Source organism: Manis javanica, chromosome 1, assembly GCF_040802235.1.
Source record: "Manis javanica isolate MJ-LG chromosome 1, MJ_LKY, whole genome shotgun sequence".
NCBI lineage: Eukaryota > Metazoa > Chordata > Mammalia > Pholidota > Manidae > Manis > Manis javanica.
In genome coordinates, this window is record NC_133156.1 from 16,234,246 (window position 1) to 16,246,389 (window position 12,144).

Consider the following 12,144-nt stretch of genomic DNA (forward strand, 5'->3'; position numbering starts at 1 on the left):
GTTTCCAATGAAAATAGAGATTTCCCCCTGCTCTTGAGAGGTCAGCGGATCTTCACAGAGTTTGCTGGACTGTGGCAGCACCACTCCGAGATGAAGCAGGCGTTCACTGGCTTTGGCTGAGACCCCCTGAAGGGCAAATCCTTCCCCCCAGTTCCTGGAAAGCAGTTGAGCTTATAATAGCAGGCACAGCCCCCAGTCAGAAACCAAGTATCCCTCAACTGGTTGCTGAAGTCACAAGCAATGAAAAGGAATTCTTATCTGGGGCCAGACAGAGGCTAAAGATGAAATATCCTTCTACTTTCCTGCCCCAAGGCCCCTCAGCCACCTTGGACAAGGCTGAGGCTGGGGGTCACGGTAAGCCCGGTGGGGGTTTCCTTCGTGATCTGGTGAGACTACTGTCTGAAACCTGCAGAAAAGCCCTTGATTGCTTCTATATGTGCTCTGCTTGATTTTATCGTTCAGTAAATTCATAGACCAAAAAGTTATTTTGACTGAAAATATCTGTCAAAATCATTACGGGAGAAGTGGCTGGTTGGTTGATGAAATCGACAGGTCGATTCAATGAGCCTCGATTTAGGAGGCAGACAGTCCTGGGTTTGAGGTTTGGTGCCGCTTTCTTGACGACAAGGTTCTTAATGCCTCTAGGTGTCAGTGTCCTCACCTGTATGATGGAGGTAAAGGTGCTCACCTCACTGAGGTCATGTGAGGCCCAACAAGTCATCTATGGAGAGGTCCTGGCACAATGCCTGGCGCTCGGTAGACATTTACTAAAAGGGAGTTTCCTCGGAACGAGGTGGCTTTCTTCGTGTGCTCTTCCCCCCAGGTGACCCTCCTTGCCTCTTTCTAGAAAAGGAGGGGAAAAGAATCTCTCTCTTCTTACACTCATCATTTCCTTTATTCGGGTTCTGGGTGGGTTAACACCTGGGGTTGAGAGAAGAGGAAAACACAGGTTATCGCCGAGAAAGAACATGGGACCTTTCAAGATCAGCTACTTGTCAGAAAATTGACCGATTGTGTGAGAAAGCTGAGTTTTGGTTTTCTGTGAATATTTTTAGGGTCCGCTACGGAAACAATAAATGTCACGCAGAAGATGAAAGAGCCAAGGGGTGTTGGAAAAGATGTCAAGGCAAGAAAAGGCCAAGCCCTCCTTGGTCTACCCCAGAGGCAAGCAGAATGTGATCGAACAGTTTTCTGCATCTATAAAGGAGTCAAGGCATTTTCATTCTGTAAGAGAAAAACTTTGCTTCTGACAGGTGGAATGCTTAGAATAATCAGAGTCTGGAATCCATACCTGCCTAGGTGAGTTTTCTTTCTCTTTCCAACCCAAAGTGTCATTGATCTGGTAAGGCACGTGGGAGCAGTGTGGGGTCACTAATTCCCTGTTAGAATAATTTTAAGAACCCCTGTCCCGCACTCATCTCTCACACACACCCAGGAAGCTCCTGTTTGTGGCCCACACTTTGGGGTAAACAAGCAACCCGTTGAAGCTTGGAAAAGTTAAATAACTTGTTGGAAGTAATGGCAGATTCAGGGTTCACACACAGTTGGGTTTCTTTTAAAACCTTATGTCATTCCTGTCAATAAGTGTTAAAGATAAGACGGACGGAAAGTGGGAAATGGGGAGCGACCTTCTCATGCGACGGTAGTGGGGATTTGGGAGTAAGAACCAGCCTGTAGGGCACGCCAAGGTTCCTTGCCCGGCCTCTGTACCAGGCATCTGGGGTAACCCTGCCCCCTGCCGTGGAGGAGCTGCTGTGTGGCAGGGAAGCAGGTAGGACCTGATCCTGCCTCCGTCACTTCCTTGCTGGGTGACCCTGAGCAAGGGCTGCAACCTCAGTCGGCTTGTCTGCAATGGTGACAAGACTTCCCACTCCTAGAGCAGCGATAAAGATTGCAAATGAGGGCATCCACCATGTGCTTGGTGCAATGCGGGATGCCTAATAAGAAAGAAAGAAAAATGATTTTCTACCCACTTCTGTTACCTTAGACTCCCATTTGTCTGGTGATGGAGAACAATTTGTTTACTTTCAAATGACTCAGTAATAAAAAGGCCCCGCGCTCTCCCGCCATCAACCTCTGTCCTACCTGCCCTCCCTCCCACCACACACCCGGCCTGGACACCCTGAGGGCACTGGGATTCCTCAGAACTCCTTAAAATACACGTCTTGAGGAGACATTCCCCCAGATCTGAGTGCTGTTAGCTCCAGCCTGCAGAAAACAGCAACCTGCCCCGATTCTACTCCAGCCCCACCCTGTGCTCTTCGTCCTTTATTCCTTTCCTGACGTCCTTGTCAGCAGCTAGAGAAACAAAGCCCAGGGCTTCATCTCACACTGAGCTGTGTCGCTATAACTGGGTATTATTCACTTCAGCCCTTTTATCACGCGAGATACATGCTTGCATAATTTCAGAGGGAGACATAACCCTCCTCCAGGCTGAACAGAACTGCCAAATCCAAGCCGAGTTTAGTCTTGCATTTTTATTTAGAAATAACAGACAGAACTGTTCATCTGTTCTTTTTCTATTCTAGAAAACCAATAGGTCTGCTGAAAAGCCACACTGCGCCTGTGATCTACATCCATGTGTCTGCTGAGGACAGCACATATTCCATGTCCACCGACAACACTATTAAGGTCTCTGTCCTTTTACGTTTTGTTGCATTGTCCCGTGTGGTGTCTGGGTCTCAGAGGTGGCGCTTTGTTTTCATTTCCCTTCTCTGTGGCTTTAGGAGCCTTTGCAATAGCGGATCCTCAAGTGGTGCTCACATTTATAGGTCTGCTTTGGGAGGGAGGTTATGCAGGCGATGGAAGGTAGCCTCAGAGAACTTTCTATACCTGGTGTTTTGTTCGGATGAGTGAACTTTACATCATTTAGGTCCCTGGTTGCGTACTGTCTGAAGGTTCCCCTATGAAAATGGGTTGGGGAATGCAGAAGGGCAGCAGGGGACAGAATGGGGACATACAGGGAAGCCACAGCCTCTCACCACGATGGCTATCATCTTACCTTGCACTATACATAGGACAAGTGGGCCCTTTCTTAAATGTGTATGAGGTTTAGAATTTAAGCATTTCTGGCTGGTGAAGGTGGTGATATTGCCATCTTCCTTTTGTCTGCCTTCACACCTCATCCCTAGGGTCCTATCCACCTCTAAAACTCGGCTACACTGTGATCTTTGTGATGTACTTACTATTTTTACACAAAAGAAAAGAAATTGCACTGTTGTGCTTCACCCATTATTTCACGTGCTTTTCCGGTGAATGTGACACATCTTTCAGGATTCATCCACCTTCTTTTCTGGACTGTCCTGGGGCCAGGGAATGGGAGTCAAAGCAGCCAGAATCAGAGGAATGTTAGAACCTCAGAACAGAGATGAGTATCACTGCTTTACGGACCCATAAACCAGCTCTCTGACCACTCACATCATCAACGATTGATATGTGTTATGGGCTGATCTGCGTCCCCTCAAAATTCAAATGTTGAAGTCCAAAGTACCAGTACCTTAGAATGTGACTGTATTTGGAGAAAGGACCTCTAAAGCGGTTGTTAAGGTTAAATGAGGTCACTCTGGTTGGTAGGCCCTAATCCGATATGACTGGTGTCCCTATAAGAAGAGGAGACCAGGACCTTTAGACCAAGAGGTGGCCCTGTGAGGACACAGCAAGAAAATAGGCCTCCAAAAGCCGAGAGAGGCCTCAGAGAAAAGCGAACCTACCCACGCCTTGATCTTGGATTTCAATCCCTTACTTCACACCATACGTAGAAGTTGACTCAAAATGATCATGGACCTAAATGTAAAAGAGCTGAAATGACAAAACTCGTAGGAGAACACATAGGAGTAAATCTTCCTGAACTTGGGCCAGGCAATGATTTCTTAGATATGATATCAATAACACAAGAGACAAAAAAATAGGTGAGTTTGACTCCATCAGAGTTAAAAACTTGCGCTTCAAAGAGCACCATTAAGCAAGTGACGAGATAACCCTTGCTTGGAATGGAGGAAAATTTGCAAATCCTATATCTGAATATCTGATAAGGGATTTACTTACACCTAGAATACAAAGAGCCCTTAGTGTTCAGCAATAAGGGCACAAATAACCCAACATGGGCAAAGGACTTGAATAGGAATTTCTTCGAAGAAAATAACCAAACGGCCAGTAAATACATGACAAGATGCTCAAAATCATTAGTCATGGATACAAACCAAAACCACAATGAGATATCAGTTCCCACCCATAAGGGTGGCTAACCTCGAAAGACAGATGACAGCATGAATTAGCAAGGATGTGGAGAATCTGGAACCCTCATTCACTGCTGGTGGGAATTTAAGATGGCACAGCCCTTCTGAAAAGCATTTTGGCAGTTCCTCAAATTGAACCACAGAGTTACCACATGACCTAGAAATTCCACTTCTAGGTTTATACCTGAGAGAAATGAAAACATACTTTCACACAAACCCTTGCATTTGAGTATTCAAAGCAGCTTATCATGATAGCCAAATGTGGAAATAAACCAAATGCCCATGAACTGATGCATGGACGGACAAAATGTGGTATATCCATACAGTGAAATATTATTCAGCAACAAAAAGTAATGAAGTCCTGATGCTTGTCACAACATGAGTGAACTTTGAAAAGCTTATATTAAGTGAAAGTCATGAAAGGCCATGTACTGCATGATTCCATTTTTGGGAAATATTCAGAATAGGCATATCCACAGCGTCCAAAACTGGTTTGTTTAGTTGCCAGGATGTGGGGGTGAGGTGAGAATAGGGAGTGACTGCTTCATGGGTGTGGGGTTTCTTTGTGGAGAAATGGAAATGATTTGAAATTAGACAGTGGTGATGGTTACACGACTCCGTGCTAAACACCACTGAATTGTACACCTTAAAAATGTGCATTTTGTGATAAGTGAATTATATCTCAATAAAACTGTTCATTTTAAGGAGTCGGGGGGAAGAGTCAAGGATGACACCGAGGTCTGGAGCCTAAGCCAAAAACTGAGATGGGAAGAGGGTGGGGGAGCAGAGGTTTAAGATCAGAAGCCCAGCTGTGGAGGTGCTGGATAATGTCATCCTGAGTTAAGCAGAGAGGGTGGCACTGGAGATATAAATCTGGGAGTCATTAGCACTTAGATGGAATTTGACACCATGGAACAGAAGAGATCACCAAGGGAACAAGAGAGCGCAAGGGGGAGGACAGCCTCAAAGACTGAGAACAGGGGCACATGATGACTTGGGGCTTTATTGCTTGTGGGCCCCCACCCAGCTCCTATACAGGTTCCTTAGAGCCCATCTCAGTGCAATGATGAGTTTATTTGATATAAAATTAGGTGCTGAGATCACAGTGAGTGACACAACCAGACCCAGCCTCAGGTCAGTCCTGCAAGCAAATTGGATTAGAGCTGTGAAATTTGTGCACTTCAGTTTGTGATTTATTTTGAAAAATCGAATTCATCCAAAGCCACAGAGTTGGAGACTTCCTATTTTTTTTTTGAGATTTCCTATTTTTGATGAGCTTTTTTTTCCCCCGAACAACTTGCCATCATTAGATAATCAAAATTGTGTATGTGAGGACACGTCTTCTACCCTATTTTCTTTTCCTAATTCCTCTCTATTTTTTTCCAATCTAAACTCATGATTACAAGATTAGCATCTTGCCTGTGATGATTCAGGCATATTGAATCACTTCCCAAAGTCTGTTTAAAATATATTGAAATCCCATCTTGGAAATATGGTGTGTAATTTATTTCAGAATATATTATTCCTATCAAATAAAAACTAATCAGCTAGGAACCAAACAGCTAAATTTCTAACATGCCTGATCAGATAGTCTTCATTCTTTGAACTGATTTTCCAACCCAAATATTTCCCTTCTCCAAATCATGGGGACACATGAAATATTTCAGGAGTGTGCTGGCTCCTAGCATTCTTAAAAGGAGAGAAAAGTGCCAGATCTGGGTTTCCATTCTCACTGGTTAATTTCTGTGGATTTATTACACCCCACAAAGAAGTCTGTCCTGTGTCAACAGAAATTAGAATGAAAAGAAAGTAACTTCTTGGAGGGAAGATAGCATGGTATATTGGTTAAGGTAAGGCTTGTCACTGTAACCAGCAAACCCCATATTTTCCATAGATTGAAACAATAGAAGTTTATTTCTCTCCCCTGTACTGATACAATGCCAGTGCCCCTGCTAAGGGCCAATTTTTCTCCCACTCAAGAATTGGTGTCTATAGCTGGGGTCCCACCCTGCCTTGATTCACAAAGTCCTCTTCATCCTGGTGCAATAGGGGTGAAAACAGAGACGGCAGACCTGCCCTTTTAAAATTCCAGCCATAAATGACATACGTCTTCCTCTCACATGCTACTGCAGACGTCAGAACTGCCTGAAGGGGAACCTGGGAAATGCCTCAGTCTGGTAGCCACTTCCCAGCAACAACCTTTCTGTGGACAGGGAAGCATGGATTTGCGTGGGGACAGAATGCTTCGGAGACATATAGACGTGAGTCCAAACTCTGAAACTACCACCAACTAGGTGACCTTGGGTGACGTAGCCAATTCTTCTGAACCAAGTTGCTTAGTTCTTTGGGACAATGGGTTTATTCTGCTGCAAAAGGGGAGAAAGACCCACCGTGCTGTAGGTTAGTCATGTTCATAAAAAAGAATAAATATATGAACTCTGCTCACCACAGAATAGTAGTCTTACCAGGTAAGACTCTTGTGAGCCAAAGAGACAAAAATCTGAGTCAAATAGCTTCAGCTAAAAAAGGGAGAATGTACTGGTTATTGAAACCAGATCATTGGACAGATGGCCTCCTGAGAGGTCACGTTCAGAGAGGGCACCATTATTCCCATACTCTGTGCCTGCACCTTGCATTTCTGCTCGTTGGGGTAGATTGGCCTCATCGATTCCTACTGCAGAAAGGCTTTCTTCTTCCTTCCAAGTGGCCAGGACCGTAGATGCTCGCAGCCTGAACTCACATCTCAGCTCCAGTTTCACTGCCAGCGCCAGCCAGAAACATCGGAGGGAAGGACACAGGGTGAGTGGGCTTGGATCCTATGCCTACTGCATGGTGCCAGGGAGACAGCTCTCTTGACGGAAGATAGGACGATGCCAGCCAGACAAGAGAGAAGTCTGTGATGCTTAATTTGTTGTGGCTATTTTTATTTTAGGGATTGAATGTCAATTTGCAGAGTCAACCTCAGCATCAGTATGAGCTCCTCCTTACCTTTCCTGTTCACAGACCTTGTGGGCATCCCTCTATAGCATCCCACCGGGGATCACTCTTCCCAGGCTCCAGAAGAGCTCTGTCCTCCCCCTCACCAAAACCCTCTTTTTCCATGAAATGTACTATTATCTCATGAAGTGAGAAGAAATTAGATAAATATACTGTGGTGGTATAAGTGACTGATAAGAACTGGGTGTGTCACCTTTCTTTCCAGGAAAATGGTGTCTTAAAGAACGGATGCCCCTTGAACAAGCAGCCTTCAGGGTCACCTTTTCCGTGGGATTCTTCTGCTCTGATCACACTCCCCGGGGATCACCTCCCAGGATGCATTACCCACCCTTCCCCTTCTAAGCCATGACCTAAAATCACAGATATAAAGGCAGTCTGGAACTTCTCAAATGAATGTACTAACTCCAGGGAAGAATGAAAGGAAAAGAAACAGTATAAATACAACAAAGAAGAATCTGGCTTAAGGGGTTAAGGTGTCAAACCCAGGATAGCTAATTTGCTTCCTGGTATCTCAATAGAGGGGAAAGAAACCCCATCTAAGCACATCCCGCCCACTTTAACCCTTCGAGGTTCCCAGGCAATCCTGGAGGGAGATGGGCCTGGGACTGGCTCCTGGTTTAGCTGCTCGCTAGCTCTGTAAACCTGGGGGAGCCGTCTGAGACTCAATTGCTAGCACCTACCGCTGCATGAAGAGTGTGTTTGTTTCCTACTGTAATAAAGGCCCTCATGCTGGGGGCTTAAACAGCAGAACTGATTGTCTCACAGCTCTGGAGGCTGGAAGTCTGAAATCAAAGGGTTGGCAGGATTGGTTTCTTCTGAGGCCATGAGCGAGGCTCTGGTCTGTGCCCCTCACCTAGCTTCCCATAGTTTGCTGAAGTGTGGCCTTCCCTGGCCCCTAGCCTCACCCTGTCTCTGCCTTCATCCTCACATGATGTTCCCCATCTGTCCATGCCAGTCTCCTGAAGACGCAAGTCAGGATTATTAGGCCCTACCCTCTTCCATGTGACCTCATATCAACTAATTACATTTGCAGTGATCTGACTTCCAAATAAGATCACGTTTGGCAGTACTGAGGATTATTCAACCTACCCATTTTGTGGGGACATAATTCAGCCCATATGTAACTCCGGGGAGAGGAAATTCCGGGGCTAAATATCTCTAAAATCAAAATCAGTCAAAGGGAGAAATAAAGTTTAAAATCCATTTATTGCATACAAACTGCAGTCCGGCTGTCTCTTTCCTTCTCTGGCAGAAGCAAGCAAGACCTCCCCCTAACTTCTCAGGTTCAGATAAGCCCTCCATTAGCCCAGGTAATTACCCATTGATATGCAAATGAAGTACTCTCTCCACCCCTGAGGAAGGCCTGTTCATATGCATATGCACTGAAGCCAGGCAAGATATTCTGGATATATTACAACTTTACCCACACCATAACAAAGAGTAAATGGAACAATGTATATATAAAGCATTTAACACAAGGCTTGCTGTCTTTTAGTTCACTAACAGCTGCCTGCGTGATGACGTCATCCTCCCTACACTGGGCCAATTGCTCCTCCCCAGGCACGAGGCATCAGATCCACGGACCTTAAGATAACACAAGAGCCACGCATGACTTATGTAATGATCATCATAAATGATCGACAATAATAGTATCATTCTAACTGTATAACATGCCTTTATACCATGTTCTAGCCACTATCCTAAACATAGTTTTTTTTTAATTCCTTAGAACAACTCTATAAGATAGGTATTATTATTATTATTATCCCCACTTTGCAGATGAAGAAACTGAATTAAAGGAAGTAATTTGCCCCAGGCCAACAGTCATTAGGTGGTAGAGCTGGGATTCCAACCCAGGCAGGGGGTTCTGGACCTCATGCCCTCAACCAACAGCCACCCTGAGGGCTGTCCCCTGCGTCCTCCCAGTGTCTGTCCAGGGCTGGTTTTTGAGACCTGTATTAAGAAACGGGACCCTCTCTGGGAGTCACAGCTCTGGGGGGGCTCAGCCACAGGTGTGTGGCTCCTCGGGCAACCTCAGAATGGGGGAGGGCTGAGGAACATGGCCCCCACTTTTTTTGCTTTTTGTACAAACCGTGAAGGAGAGTATTTCACATTTTTCCTTTTGGTGAGGTGGGAATGGGGCAAAACTCTGGTTGAGCCCAACCTGCAACAGGTGATGGCTTTGGAAACACAGCGGAGCCCCCTGTTCAAGACCTCCAGTTACTCTCCCCCATCTCCTCCTCAGATCTGGGATCTGGAGAACGACACCTGCTTGTTCACCGCCTCCTCCAAAGCCAGCGGGATTAAGGGTGAGCTTGCGGCCTGCCTCTATCTCCCGGGCCCCAGAGCCCTGTGTGTGGCCGCCGACGCCGTTGCCCTCCTGCACCTGAGACTGAGGTACCAGGCCAGCCTCTTGGCGCCTAGCAGCCGGCTCTCTGGGGGGAATATGGAGACCTGGGCAGCTGCTTGGAACCTTCTACTTAACAATCCCAAACCGCATGCCCCGAGGCCCTAGCTCACAGCATACAGTGGCGGAGCTGTCCCGTTAACATCTCCCATTAATTACTCCAGCACCACTTCCTCACCTCCTGGGCCCTAATCCACCCTCCGTCCTACGCCTAAGGTAAGTGCCCAAGAGGCCCTGGGGGCTACTTAACCAGCCCAAAGGCATGGACCCCGCTTGCAGTCCTGCAGCCCCCACAGACCTCCACACCTGAGACCCTGTCCCTAAAGCAGGCAGCCCTTCAGGGTCAGCCCTCACCCAGGGGGCAAGACCAGGGTCCTGGTGAACAGTCCCCTGCGGGCTTCTCTGCCAGGGCCTCGGTGTCAGGGAGCTTGACTGCCTTGAAGGCCGAAGCTTCCCTGATTCACCTGCAGGGGGTCCACCTCGGTTTCCTTGGGGCACCTGGGCCAGGCTGCGTTTCCTTGCACCCTTGGCAAGGAAAATGGATGACGACCTGCCTTACTTTTCCACACTCAGGTCGGTCATTGAGATGGTCCTACCCCCAGCACTGAGGGCCCACTCTACCCTGGGCGCCTGTCTGCCTGCTGGGCACAGACTGTCTCATTTTACTAAAGAGTTGTAAGTCCTGCCTCTCAGGTACTCAGAAGTCATCTTGTCCAACCCTGAAGTTTGATAGATAAGCAGAGGCCTAGAGAAGGCGATGAATTTGCCCAGGTCACGCAGGGACTAGTATTTCTGTCTGGCCATGCATGGTCCCTGCCTTCCCCCTGCACAGCGCTTCTCCCACTGAGTGGGCAAAACTCTGGGACTTTGAAAGGGATGGGGAGCTCCACGCTTAAAAAGAACAATCAGACAATAAGAGGCTCAGTGGCTAATCTTCCTCCAGAGCCTGGCGAGAAAGCTGCTCTCAGATGGTCCTATGGGGCACCTAGGGGCGATGCAGGGAACTGGCTCTGCCCCTGGGCCCAAGGTCTAGGGGTGAGTCACACTCCTCTCAGCCTCAGCAGCGGGGGAGCTCTACCCTGCCCGCCTGGCCAGGCTGGCAGCGCACCCCGCCCTCTGCATACTGACAGTGGGAGGGCCGCTGTGGCCTGCTCACGGTTCAGGCCTGGTCTGCTGCTTCGTCCCACCTGGTTACCCCTTTGCCCCACTGACATAAATACGTCCCTCATTCCCATCCCCAGCTTGTCCCCTGTGTCTTCCCTGCAGAACTGGGAGAGCCAAGCCACTAATCTATGAGACCCGAGGGAAGGGTGCAGGGAAGCTTTTAGACTGAATATCCGACCTGGCAGGTTTCAAATCCTGTGTGTACGATAATGGCAACTGGATTCCCTGAGCCAAAAATGAGGGCATGCAGTCTCAAAAAGCTGTTTGTTTTTTTAAATTTGTGACCATTTGCATAGGAAAAAATCTTAAATACATTGATTGCATTTGGTGATTGAATCACACATCAAGAATTAACTGTAGGGGAAAGTGATCAGTTGTGCAGCGTCAGAACCATTCTGTGCTGCACAGAGCATACGGCTGCTGCCCCTGCCTGTGCCCTGGTTTGCCCACTGAGGCCGTGGGAAAGGGTGTGCGGATTGGTCAAATCGTGGGTGCAGTCTGGCCTGGGAGCGCCCGCTCTTCACACACGGTGCCAAAGAACCAGCTAAAAAGCAGGAACTCCAGTCAGTCACACGCTGTTTGTCCTACATGACATCACTGTGTAGAACAAACAGCCTGTTGGTTGGGTTTTTTGGAGCACAGTGACTGAAATTCCACCTCGTCGCAAAACAAGCCTCAATCTCTATCCAGCACTGACATTCAGGTGCCAGATAATGTCTGCCAGCCTTGCTTTGTCACTTGGGAGCTTTGTGATCTTGGCCAAATGATGCCCTCCCCTCTTCCCGCTCACTGCCAGACTCCACCGTCACATCCCACTGTCCAGGGACCATCCATGGGAAAGTTCTCATCATCCTTATGTGAAGCCCTGTTCTTTCTTGAAGAGGATCCCGCCACCCACACTGAGAGTCCTCTGGCACTAAGTCTGAGGTTTCAGACCCACCGCATCTCTATTAGCAGCCCAGCGGTGGGGCTGAGCATCTGAGGGACAATAATGAGACAGCAAACAGAGCAGAAGTGCTGGGAACCATCATCAGTTAGTCAACATCCACTGCACGCCAGGCTCCTCCGGATACTCCACCTTACTTACTCCTCTCAAAATTCCTAGAAAGGATTCGTTTCATGGATGAAGCAATTAGAGCGAAGGGGTTGCGTTGCTTAACTCCCAGGGCTGTCCGTTCTGCGTGCTGACCTCCCAGAGAAACTCCCGGGGTGAGGCCCACAGGCGCGGACAAGCCCTCCACACCTGGGTGCCCGTGGGAGTCACACTGAAGGGCTCCCCGGGGTCCCGCCTGGCCTGCCTCCACTGTGAGTGACAGGGCTGCTGTCCAGGCTGGAGGATTC

The 12,144-nt window shown here is 47.9% G+C and overlaps 1 protein-coding gene across 1 annotated transcript in view; it reads left to right on the top strand.

Moving 5' to 3' along the window:
* Window positions 1–281: 281 nt before the first annotated feature.
* Window positions 282–12,144, top strand: part of LOC108397505 (cilia- and flagella-associated protein 337-like) — a 31,248-nt gene continuing 19,385 nt past the window's right edge. Inside the window, exons 1-5 of the mRNA XM_073211515.1 lie at window positions 282–354; window positions 646–674; window positions 1,163–1,299; window positions 2,529–2,631; window positions 9,478–9,629. Coding sequence (XP_073067616.1) covers window positions 282–354; window positions 646–674; window positions 1,163–1,299; window positions 2,529–2,631; window positions 9,478–9,629 — 494 coding nt within the window. The remainder of the gene's footprint in view (window positions 355–645; window positions 675–1,162; window positions 1,300–2,528; window positions 2,632–9,477; window positions 9,630–12,144) is intronic.